This window comes from Oncorhynchus kisutch, linkage group LG16 (assembly GCF_002021735.2).
Source record: "Oncorhynchus kisutch isolate 150728-3 linkage group LG16, Okis_V2, whole genome shotgun sequence".
NCBI classification, from domain to species: domain Eukaryota; kingdom Metazoa; phylum Chordata; class Actinopteri; order Salmoniformes; family Salmonidae; genus Oncorhynchus; species Oncorhynchus kisutch.
In genome coordinates, this window is record NC_034189.2 from 25,533,841 (window position 1) to 25,546,977 (window position 13,137).

Consider the following 13,137-nt stretch of genomic DNA (forward strand, 5'->3'; position numbering starts at 1 on the left):
ATGTGTATGTTGAGAAAAAGAAAGAGGATGGGAGAGAGAGAGAGAGAGAGAGAGTGTGAGACATTATGTTCCTGACTACAATTGTATCCTATTTGTTGCTCCTCTCCCTCTGTTCCTGTAGGTCAGTGAAAGAGAATGAATTGATGTGGAGAGTCAGGGCTCAGCAGCAAAAGGCAGGGAGGAAGAGGAGTTAGATGACTGGAGAGTGGAGGGAGAGAGGAAGAGAGTAGAAGGAGGTAGAGGAACACGAGGGAGAACGAAGAAGAGCACAAAGTCCCACTATTCACCCTTGTACCACACAGCCTGGGGCTTAAGTGACAGTGGCTTTGGAGTTGTTTATAAAGGTGGTAGGAACGTATCTGTTCCAGAGCTTGTAATTTTTCACAACAATAAAATGGGAGGGGTTGACCATCTTGACCAACTGAGGAGCTATTACAATGTTGGACGCACATGCAGAAAATGGTGGAAGTACTGTATGTGTTTTGGGGGATGCTCAACATTGCCATCATAGATATGTACATTGTGTGGGGGACCCTGCAAAAGCCCCTTCACAGAAACCGCAGGCGCTGGTCCCAGAAGGCATTCAAAACGCAGCTTGTGCATTGACTTTGTGATATGGCTACAGTGCCAGGAAGAGGAGATCCAAGAGTGACACCAGGGAGTGTAGACTGAGTTTTAACTTATAATTTGAAAGCAGGTGAAGTTTGAAGGGCGCGAGAGAGGGTGTGTGGTGTGCATCCTGAGTAAATTCAAGGCAAAGAGTGGGAGATGTGTAGAAACCTCCTTTGGGTGCTCTACGTATTTGGCAACACCTTGCATGATGAGGCCGTGCTTCCAGCAGTTCCATGACATGTTGTAGGCCAAATGCAAACACTAACGTAACGGTGTGAAATATGAATTTGTCCTACAAATCTTTTACTGTCTCTGAACAGTTTTTTAAAAATGTATCCTCTCTCTCTCTAATGCTGGTTGCAGTTACTGAGTTGTCAAAGTAGGCTATTATTTCTACATTTTGTGTCAGGCTTGGTCTGTACTAAACCTTATTGAGAGAGGTTATCTGCATGTTGAAATAGTCTCTGAACAGTTGTTTGCATTTTTACAAGAATAAGAATAGTTGTCAAATTCAAAGCCTACTTTTTTTTATGTAAATACAATTTCTAAGTATAATATATTATACTTGGTACATTTTGAGTGAGTAATTTAGTCAAATTTACTACAATTGAAATACTCTAGGGTTTGTTAAGTGCAATTTTTTTTTGATAGTGTCTATACACAATGGAAGACAAAATGTGTGTTATTCCTACTGACATGAATGTGTCATTAAAGAGGTTGTGCTCTTTAAAACTAAGTTAACTTGTAATTGACATTTGTTCTTTGTTTTTGAGGCATGTCTGTGTGTTTCAAATATGTGAGAAAAATTAGCTTCATCTTAAATTCTCAGTCAGCTACAGCAGCATCTTAGTAATTCTATTGGGGTCTAAAGGCTTAACATGGAAATTAAGATAATGCTAACTAAATGAGAAATACATACATACAAATGTAGGCTAAATTGCCTGAGAATAAACCAAGTGTAAAAATTGGATACGGACAAGATGGCGGAACCAAAAGTGAGAAGAATGATGCTTCCTGGGGAGGATGAGATGAGGTGTGCAGAAACCAAGCGAAGGGTGCCTCACCATTTTTGGCCACCTCGGCTATGATGTTGGCTACTTTGGGGGTGCAGGAGGACTGTGGGGCCAGCAGAGTGGGAAGCAGGGGGAGAATGCCCATCTCCTGGAACTTCTCACTGGCGTCAGCATCTAGGAGGGGAAAGGAGAAGGGGAGAGAGGTGAACAGTTGGAAAAAAAGGGCTTTCAATTTGTCTTCCGATGAATCCTTACATTCTATCCCCTTGCCCCCATCCGAGTCAGCAGGTAGCCTAGCGGTTAGAAGCGTTGACCCGGCAAGGCAGTTAACCCCCAACAGCAACTGCTCCCCATGCACAAATGATGCAGATGCTGATTAAGTCAGCAGTCCACACCGGTCTGATTCAGAGGAGTTGGGTTAAATGCGGAAGACACATTTCGGTGGGATGCATTCAGTTGTACAACTGACAAGGATTTGCCTTTCCCTTTCCCTATTGAAGGAGAAGATCCAAGACCCTGCCCTCTGTCCTTCTCCAAAGCTTTTTGAAAACGAGGCAAGTGGAGAGGATGTATGGATGAGCTGGGCAAGGTGAAGCGGATAATCCTTTTCCATTCCATCCAGGTCGTTCAACTTGTTGGGCTATTTATGATCATCCCAAGCCAGGTTCCATGAATAAAATGACTAGCAGTTCGAAAATAGCGCAGCCATTAAATTATTAATGTAACCAAATACATTTTTTATTATTAGGCTCCAGGTGGTATCAGAAAAAGTGTGCAGGCATTTTTTTATTTTCTTGGTCAGCACCTCACCCAAACAGAACAATCACTTACCAATGCCAAGAGACAGGAAGCGGGTGAGTTGTGCTTGCCAAGTGCAGTAAAACATTAAAAGCTACAACAGTAAACAAAGCTAAAAGACAGCTGAGGATGCAGATAGCCACCAACTCAATTAACTTAAAAAAACACAAATAAGTCCAATAAAATGCTCAAACAACAAGATACTGGATAGGCCGAGCCCAAACAGGCAGATGGTTATGTTACACAAACTAAGGAGGACGGACAGATGTGAATAAGGCTGGCTGAGATGGGCCTTGCACGAGAACAAATGTGAGCCTGGTGACTAGAAAGTTAGATACTATATGTTCTTCATCATTTTCTTTGGATATTTTCTATGGTTTTGATAGTCACACAGAGGTCGACCGATTAATCGGAATGGCCGATTAATTAGGGCCGATTTCAAGTTTTCATAACAATCGGAAATCGGTATTTTTGGACACCGATTTGGCCAATGTTTCTTTTTTTTAACACCTTTATTTAACCTTTATTTAACTAGGCAAGTCAGTTAAGAACACATTCTTAATACCACTGACGGACTAGGAACAGTGGGTTAACTGCCTTGCTCAGGGGCAGAACGACAGATTTTTCACCTTGTCAGATCGGGGGATTCAATCTTGCAACCTTACGGTTAACTAGTCCAAAGCTCTAACCACCTGCTTTACATTGCACTCCACGAGGAGCCTGCCTGTTACGCAAATGCAGTAAGAAGCCAAGGTAAGTTGCTAACTAGTATTAAAAACTTATCTTATAAAAAATAATCTATCACTCATAATCACTAATTAACTACACATGGTTGATGATATTACTAGTTTATCTAGCGTGTCCTGTGTTGCATATAATCGATGCGGTGCGTATTCGCACTGACTGAGCGATGGTAGGCAGCAGCAGGCTCGTAGGCATTCATTCAAACAGCACTTTCGTGCGTTTTTGCCAGCAGCTCTTCAAGCATTGAGCGGTTTATGACTTCAAGCCTATCAACTCCCGAGATTAGGCTGGTGTAACCGATGTGAAATGGCTAGCTAGTTAGCGGGTGCGCGCTAATAGCGTTTCAAACGTCACTCGCTCTGAGACTTGGAGAGGTAGTTCCCCTTTTGTGGAGCGATGGGTAACGATGCTTCGAAGGTGGCTGTTGTCGATGTGTTCCTGGTTCGAGCCCGGGTAGGGGCGAGGAGAGGGACGGAAGCTATACTGTTACACTGGCAATACTAAAGTGCCTATAAGAAAATCCAATAGTCAAAAGGTATATGAAATACAAATGGTTATAGAGAGAAATAGTCCTATAATTTCTATAATAACTACAACCTAAAACTTCCTACCTGGGAATATTGAAGACTCATGTTAGAAGGAACCACCAGCTTTCTCATGTTCTGAGCAAGGAACTTAAACGTTAGCTTTCTTACATATTTCTTACATTTTGGCACATATTGCACTTTTACTTTCTTCTCCAAAACTTTGTTTTTGCATTATTTAAACCAAATTGAACATATTTCATTATTGATTTTATTGATATACTATATTAAGTTAAAATAGGTGTTCATTCAGTATTGTTGTAATTGTCATTATTACAAATAAAAAATAAAAATAAATGATTGAAAATCGGCATCGGTTTTTTGTGTGTCCTCCAATAAATCGGTATCGGCGTTAAAATCATAATCGGTCGACCTCTAGCCTCTAAGCCCCTTACCTATCAGAACTGGTACATAATCTAGAAGGATCCACTAAATATAACCCATTAGAGGGCAAATGTGTCAATGATGTTTTGAGCGTGGAGTTAATCTACTGGAAATGTCAGAATTCTGACTTCAGTGATTTGACCTTGTTTTAATCGGTTCCCAATGGTCTTGAAAGCACCATAAACTTGCATCCATCCTGTACTGTGCATAAGGTCCTGAAGGGTACACTCCAGCAATGTCACAGTCTGAGGAGTGTGGGTCAAACTTACTATTGTGGGCCAGTGCTTTGAGCAGGCAGTCCAGGCAGCTCTCCACACTGTCTGTGGTGCTGTCAGCTGAGGCTAGCTTCAGCTTCTTCAACGCATCACTCAGGTTATCTGCTGGGAGAGGGGGAAAGTGAAAAGATGAATGGGCAGTGGTCCTGACCTCAGTTTACTCCTAGGTCTTAGGTAGCCTACACTGTTTTTATCAAGGGCTTGATGGAAAATTTGACCACAGCTGCTACCTTGAGCCATATAGTATAGAGCAACCCACAAGTAATATCACACAGTCTAAAAGGAATATGAGAAGACGTATAGGCTACACTAAATTCACCATCCATAATTTTGTCAATGTCTGAATCTGACTGTTGAAGTCCCCATTCGCCGTCCTCTGCCAAGTATCCTGCCCCGAACCTTAGTCACTGTTACTAGCTGGCTATCACCCGGTACTCTACCCTGCACCTTAGAGAATGCTTTGCCCTCTGTACATCGAGCCATTGAACACTGGTCACTTTAATAATGTTTACATACTGTTTCACCCACTTTATATGTACAGGGCATTCGGAAAGTATTCAGACCCCTTGACTTTTTCCAGTTTTGTTACAGCCTTAATCGAGAATGGATTACATTTGGGGGTTTTTCGCTCATCAATCTAAACACAATACCCCATAACGAAGACAGCAAAAACAGGTTTATATTTTTTTGCAAATGTATCACATTTACGTAAATATTCAGCGATGTTGCCAGGTTTCCTCTAGACGTGATGCTTGGCATTCAGGCTAAAGAGTTCAATTTTGGTTTCATCAGACCAGAGAATCTTGTTTCTCATGGTCAGAGTCGTTTAGGCACTGTCATATGCCTTTTACTGAGGAGTGGCTTCCATCTGGCCACCCTAACATAAAGGCCAGATTGGTGGAATGCTGCAGAGATGGGAGAATCTTCCAGAAGGACAACCATCTCCACAGAGGAACTCTGGAGCTCTGTCAGAGAGACTATCAGGTTCTTGGTCACCTCTCTGACCAAGGCCCTTCTCCCCCGATTGCTCAGTTTGTCCGGGCGGCCAGCTCTAGGAAGAGTCTTGCTGGTTCCAAACTTCTTCCATTTAAGAATGATGGGAGGCCACAGTGTTCTTGGGGACCTTCAATGCTGCAGAAATGTTTTGGTACCCTTCCACAGATCTGTGCCTCGACAAAGTCCTGTCTCGGAGCGCTACGGACAATTCCTTCGACCTCATGGCTTGGTTTTTGCTCTGACATGCACTGTCAGCTGTGTGACCTTATATACCAGGTGTGTGTGCCTTCCCAAATCATGTCTAATCAGAAATATCTCAAGGATGATCAATGGAAACAGGCTGTACCTGAGCTCAATTCCGAGTCTCATCGCAAAGGGTCTGAATACTTATGTAAATAAGATATTTCTGTTATTATTTTAATAAATTTGCAAACATTTCTAAAAACCTGTTTTTGTTTCGTCATTATGGGGTATTGTTTGTAGATTTGAGAGAAATGGTTTTAATCTATCTTAGAATAAGGCTGTAATATAACAAAATGGGGAAAAAGGAAAGGGGTATAAATAATTTTAGAATGCACTGTACTCACGTCATGGCTAATCCTATACAACTACTATTGTACACCTTCAATATTCATATACTGTCTATATGCACCATTCTGGACACTGATATTGCTCATTCTGATATTTCTTCATTTTTACTTTTTGGATTAGGTGTGTATTGTTTTGTACTGCTATGTATTATTACTGCACTGTTGGAGCTAAAAATAAGCATTTTGCTGCACCTGCGATATCTGCAACTATGTGTACGCCACCAATAGAATTTGATTTGATTTGAATAGAAATGTGTCTCAAAACAAGAGGCCGAAAAACACTTCTGTAGCGTTATTACACAATCAGAGACTGAAAGGTCGACAGACAGACAAACTGACTTAAAACCAAAGCCCTTCTGGCTCCTCCTGCATAAGGATGCACACAGTTGTGTGCTGCACCGCCACTTCCACTGTTCCATCTCCCTCCATTCTCCTTCTCAAATGGTGTCTCTAGACAACACTGTGACAGATTGGTCATACAGCAGTGGTCCCCGGTATAAATCAGGACATGAGCAGTTGTAGAGCTCATCCCTGAGAAGCTCTACAACTGTAGGCAGAGCTGACATGTGGCAGTGGGCATCAGACCATTAGGACTGCATCAACAAAACATTGGGTAAACAGGAGCATGTCAACGCAATAATATTGTATGGATATGAGTTCAAGTCATGATGGGAACTGCCTCAGTCACAGGCAGTACTTTGATGGGTCTTTATCATAATGGACATTCTCTGTCTAAGCAGTGCGCCTGGTATGCTGGGCCAACTCTAATAATTATTTAGAGATTTTGACATCCAGAGCTGTTACAGAGCTCAGCTAATGGGCTGCCCCAGGGGAAGAGGAGCTGAGGTGACAGCCACACACATACAGAGAGGGTGAGTGAGTGAGTGAGTGAGTGAGTGAGTGAGTGAGTGAGTGAGTGAGTGAGTGAGTGAGTGAGTGAGTGAGCAGAGACCCTGACATTCCCCCTCCCACAGATGGTCTCAAATGTGTGCAGTGAGGATTTGGATTAAACCGTGTGACAATTTTAAAACCAGTCAAACGAGTTTATTTTTTTCCTTTTCCAGCCTGGCCTCCATTATATAATGGATTTTTCTTGCCATTCAGATTATGGTATCAGTCAGGGTCCCTCCCTATGGCTAATGAGGCCTGAGTGACGCATTAGCGTAACACAAGACATGTCATGAAAATGTTAGAAACATATAACAGGCCATGTTTGCATAAAGACTACGCCAGTCAATTATCCATAACTCATAAGTCCAGCTTGCTGTGCCTATTGATGATTCTACCCACCAGTCTTCAATCAAAGCATTGATAAATGCAATGAATTTAGTGTGTTACTGCTTGGCTGGAGCAAAAGCCTGCACCCACACTGACATTCAGGGTAAGATGCCCAACCCTGTCCTATAAAGATATGTCTGTGCATGGATGGGTTTATCTGACCTCCTTTCTGCAGAATCACATAATGGAAAATTCTGGAGGCTAGTACCATGTGCCTGCACATTGTATGGATATACAAAATATACCCCAGGATTCTGGAATAATCAAAAACCCTGATGAGACAAGAGTACATCCTACTCAACAATCCAATGCAAGTCACTGGGAATAAATGATTCGAGTTAAAATGAGAGTAGCTACATTACTTCCAAAAGAGAGCATCCTCAGTCAATGCATTTCTCTTACTAAGTGTCAGGCACACAATTACTATAAAAGGCGACATGAACAGCTCGATTCGTCAGTGTGTGAGTGTAGGACTATTGCATAACAGTGTGATATTGATGGCATACATGTCTACGCTGACCACAGTGCAGTACCCTGATGATAGTAAACAAGTAGTACGGCTGTCAACATGTACGCATGTGGTAATGTGGTAGTAGCTAGAATTTGTGTTTAACTGAATAATCCGTAGTTGAGGATTCAATACAATAAATTCCATACGAGGCTCGAGCTGAAACCAAAAAAATACAGCGCTGGCAGTATGGCTGTCAAGAATGCAGGTTCTGTCTAGCAATGCTCGTGTTACATAATGCCATTGCATGGGCAAGCGAACAGACAGCTTCCCGTTTCCTCCATCCACCCCACCTACTCGAATGAATCAAGAACTCAAGACACAGAGTGCGGTCTTCTAGTTGGCTGCAAACATGGGACATATTTAGTTAGTTAGCTTGGCCAATTACGATACGCACCCACCTACCCTTACATGTGTGGGCTACTATGTCCACGTCGGGTCTGTGTAATCTTTACAATAATTGACAACTGGATGACGTATGATTCATAAAGTGTTGCTACTCACCCATTTGGCTACTGTAGTGCGCGTGATAGTCCCAATCAGTTTCGAATTAGGATGCGCCCAGAAGGCTGTCAAATGGGTATTCACAGCAACAAAAAAATTATGTTATGTGTTGGTCAACACTTGATTTTATATTATTTGAAGTTGCTAGATTGCTAGCTGGCTGGTCAATCAGATACCAAGGCCCACCTTAGCTAACCCACGCCGTGTCGTACCCGGCAATACTAGCAAGCCACAACCTCACCCTCCCAGATGGCGCCGGGGATGCTTGCAGTGTAGCCTATCGTACGACCCCGAACTCACAACTACGATGGTATGGTTGTGTAATTTATCCGCTGGTAATATTGATCCACATCGACGCCAAAATTCGCTACTTCAACCACAGAGTTTTGCTCCAACGCTACAAGAAACGCACTTCCTATCCTCGCTTGCTTGCAGTTGCGGCACAGAATCCATGCACAGGGAATAGCAGCCTATTGCTTGCAGTTGATTGGTTATTGGCCTGTACATAAGATCTCGTTTTCCACGATTATTGGCCAAAGTCTGTGTCGTTGGCTCGTGCCACGCCCTAAAACTGTTAAAAATGCCCACCTTTCAAGTGACATCCACAATCCATAGCAATTAAGTCACACAAACAGAATTGTAGCTACAAAGTTTGGTCTGGTTGCTACTTCACTGGAAAACTAAGGCACTCTTTTCATTGGACTTTCTGGGTTAGGAGCGATTGGACCATAGAAATAGAATTGATAGAAATTAGAATGTCCTGCTGGATTACCAAAATCCATGACCGGGAACTGTCTGAAAATCAATTCTGCTGAGAAGGGCAGAGATGTATCCATATGTAATTTTACTGGGCAGAGGTTTTGTATCCATATGTATTTTTACAGCTGTAGATTGGTACTTTCAACATTTCCCCCTCTATGTAAATAAATTGAATTAAAGTTTTGAGCATATCGTTTGAGCTTGTTGTTCCGGCTAAAATAGCCAACCTGGCCCATCCCTTACTACTGTATTTATACAGTAAATCTAATCATTATAAAATTACTGTTTTGCAGATTTGAACATGTACATTCGAAGAAATACTACATTATACATGTAATTCACCGCGCACACAGACGATGCCAGTTTCCAACTTCCCACCCACACTTGGGAGATGGGTTGCGTAACGTTCAGTACAACAGAACGGTGTGCAACGTTGAAATCAACAGAAACGGTACGGTACTGAATGACCAATTGAAACACGTTGTGATTATGGTGTCCCGGGGGACTATTATAATATGGTGTCCCATGGGGCCTATTATAATATAACGGTGCGCACCGTTTTGGTGAAAACGTGCCGTTCAGTAAAAACCGTCACGCAACGTAGCAAACGTTGAAGTGAGCTGAATGCACCCCTGATGTAAACTACCCTATGTGTTACTGCCATCTAGCGGTGTGTTTATTAACACGCAGACCAATGTTTTCCATCTAGGCAGGTTCAGTGTAGACTGGCTGACCGCAGAGGGGTATCCTAGGAAGCAAGCAACATGTACTTCTAAAGCTAAACAGCGTGTTAGCGTCACATTCCAGCTCAGTCTTCATCCGTACTATGACGGTGGATATTGCTCGTCCACCTGTCGAACTCTAGCAGGTACGGCGAGTGCATGTTGCATATGAATAGTCGAACTCAGAACTCTTCATTCTCTTTACCCAAAAATATAGCAGTTTTGAATTTGCCTTAAAAATGCTGTAACTGCATTCGACTGTGGCATTTTGGTCGCAATAATTGCAGAATAACTGCAGTGTACTGCATTTTGGACGCAGTATATGCAGCATACATGTTTTTCGTACGTGTTGAGACAATGCTGAAACATCAATCCATGAGAAACTCAGTGCAACATTTTAATTTGTGCGTAAAATAAAAGTTGTCTTTCAAATTCAGCATTCTACGGTTTGAAATAGTCTTTCAGAAGTACCGTCTTTATTTTATTACTTAACTTTAATGCCGTCTTTGTGCTTTTGTAACCGGTGTGAAATGGATAGCAAGTTAGCGGAGTGCGCGCTAATAGCGTTTCAATCGGTGACGTCACTCGCTCTCAGACCTTTAAGTAGTTGTTTCCCTAACACGGTTACACATTGCGGTGCTTCTGTGGAGCGATAGGTTACTATGCTTCGTTGGAGATTGTTGTCGATGTGTGCAGAGGGTTCGGGGCGAGGAGAGGGACGGAAGCAACACGGTTGCACATTGCGGTGCTTCTCAAAGCACAAACATCACTCCTATCGATATACTTTTGTATATATAGTGTATGTGGACACCCCTTCAAATGAGAGGATTCGGTTATTTCAGCCACACCCATTGCTAACAGGTGTATAAAATCAAGCATAATCCAGCAGGTCGGTTTGTCAAATTTCTGCCCTGCTAGAGCTGCCCCGGTCAACTGTAATTGCTGTTATTGTGAAGCAACATCCGCTCAGCCGCAAAGTGGATGGCCACACAAGCTCACAGAACGAGACCGCCAAGTGCGGAAGTGTGTAGCATGTAAAAATCTTCTGTTCTCGGTTGCAACACTCCGCACAAGAACTGTTCGTCCGGAGCTTCATGACTACCTCTTTCCCTACTGTATTTATTTTATTTTATTTATTTATTTATTTTGCTCCTTTGCACCCCATTATTTTTATTTCTACTTTGCACATTCTTCAACTGCAAATCTACCATTCCAGTGTTTTACCTGCTATATTTTATTTACTTTGCCACCATGGCCTATTTTTGCCTTTACCTCCCTTATCTCACCTCATTTGCTCACATCGTGTATATAGACTTGTTTCTACTGTATTATTGACTGTATGTTTGTTTTACTACATGTGTAACTCTTGTTGTATGTGTCGAACTGCTTTGCTTTATCTTGGCCAGGTTGCAATTGTAAATGAGAACTTGTTCTCAACTTGCCTACCTGGTTAAATAAAGGTGAAATAAAAAAATGAATTGGGTTTCCAAGGCCGAGCAGCCGCACACAAGCCTAAAATCACCAATGCTCAATGCTAAGTGTTGGCTGGAGTGGTATAAAGCTCGCCGCCATTGGACTCTGGAGCAGTTGAAACGCGTTCTCTGGAGTGATGAAATGCGCTTCACCATCTGGCAGTCCGACGGACTAATCTGGGTTTGGTGGACGTCAGGAGAACGCTACCTGCCTGAATTCATAGTGCCAACTGTAAAGTTTGGTGGAGGAGGAATAATGGTCTGCGGCTGGTTTTCATGGAATCGGGCTAAACCTCTTAGTTCCAGTGAACGGAAATCTTAACGCTACAGCATACAATTCTGGACGATTCTGTGCTTCCAACTTTGTGGCATCAGTTTGGGGAAGGCCCTTTCCTGTTTCAGCATCACAAGGTCTCATCGCCCAACATAACTGCTTGACCTCACTAATGCTCTTGTGGCTGAATGGAAGCTAGTCCCCACAGCAATGTTCCAACATCTAGTGGAAAGCTTTATTATAAATTTGAACAGTACCATTTTTTTTACCCCTTTTTTTCCACCCCAATTTTGTGGTATCCAATTGGTAGTTAGTCTTGTCCCATCGCTGCAACTCGTACGGACTCGGGAGAGGCGACGGTCGAGAGCCGTCCGTCCCTCGAAACACAACCCCGCCAAGCCACACTGCTTCTTGACACAATGCCCGCTTAACCCAGAAGCCAGCCGCACCAATGTGTCGGATGAAGCACCATACACCTGGTGACCGTGTCAGCGTGTATGTGCCTGGACCGCCACAGGAGTTGCAAGAGCGTGATGGGACAAGGACATCCCGGCCGGTCAAACCCTCCCCTAACCCAGACGGCGCTGGGCCAATTGTCTTCCGGTCGCGGCCGGCTGCGACAGAGCCTGGAATCGAACCAGGATCTGTAGTGACACAGCAATGTAACCGATGTGAAATGGCTAGCTAGTTAGCGGGGTGCGCGCTAATAGCGTTTCAATCGGTGACGTCACGCGCTCTGAGACCTTGAAGTAGTTGTTCCCCTTGCTCTGCAAGGGCTGCGGCTTTTGTGGCGCGATGGGCAACGATGCGGGTGGCTGATCGAGGGTGGCTGTTGTCGATGTGTGCAGAGGGTCTCTGGTACGAGCCCAGGTAGGGGCGAGGAGAGGGACGGAAAGCTATACTGTTACACTAGCATGACGATGCAGTGCCTTAAACGGCTGCACCACTCGGGGCGGCCAAAATTACTTTTTTAACACCAAAAAAACTAACATTTGTTTAATACAATATCAGTCATCTTCCTCACATGAAGCGGATGATGAAGCAATATTTGCAAGAAGAAGGGAATCTGATTTCATTGATCTTCAACTCACGGCTCAGTCATTTCTTTCAAGGTAGCCTAAGTGGAGTTAAATGTGAGTTAATCTGCCCTGGAGGAGGTACATTCTAAAGGATTTGCTGCCATAGAAATGTTGAACTCCGTTGACCAAAGTTACCTCTAACTCCTCAAACCGTCTCTAAGTTCTACCGACTGAAACCAGGGTGAAAGAGGAAGAGAGGAAAATATGCCTCCCTCTGCAGGTGGCATTGTTTCGCCCTCAAAGCAAGGAGCTTTTTTATGGAGGTCAAATTTGGTCCCCCAAAAAATGAATGGTTTATTTGCTACAAGATGTTTATTTGATCGAATCAAAGTTTTGTAATGCTTAAATTGTTACGAGTGTACTGATTATAGGTAGGACATGTAACATCCCGGCAACTTTGAGATGGCTATGCACATTTATGGCATGAGGCTAGTATCATAGCATCTCTCTCCATTGACTGCAAGTGATTTGACGTCAACTACCCTCATCGAATATTCAAAAAAGGATTGCGATAAGGAGATTTATCTGTTGTGAAGTAGGCTCAG

General features: G+C 43.1%; 1 protein-coding gene across 10 annotated transcripts in view; it reads right to left on the reverse strand.

Annotated features, from left to right (window-relative positions):
- Positions 1 to 8,765, reverse strand: part of LOC109906526 (rap1 GTPase-GDP dissociation stimulator 1-like) — a 60,633-nt gene extending 51,868 nt beyond the window's left edge. For 2 of the 10 annotated variants that reach the window (XM_031792099.1, XM_031792092.1), the window contains exons 1-4: positions 8,473 to 8,753; positions 8,287 to 8,351; positions 4,405 to 4,512; positions 1,677 to 1,799 (exon numbers count right to left, since the gene is read on the reverse strand). In XM_031792099.1, coding sequence (XP_031647959.1) covers positions 1,677 to 1,799; positions 4,405 to 4,512; positions 8,287 to 8,290 — 235 coding nt within the window. In that variant the 5' untranslated portion in view covers positions 8,291 to 8,351; positions 8,473 to 8,753. Of the gene's footprint in view, positions 1 to 1,676; positions 1,800 to 4,404; positions 4,516 to 8,286 lie in introns of all 10 variants that reach the window. The other 8 variants (XM_031792097.1, XM_031792095.1, XM_031792091.1 and 5 more) reach the window with 8 other exon arrangements.
- Between the last annotated feature and the right edge of the window lie 4,372 nt (positions 8,766 to 13,137).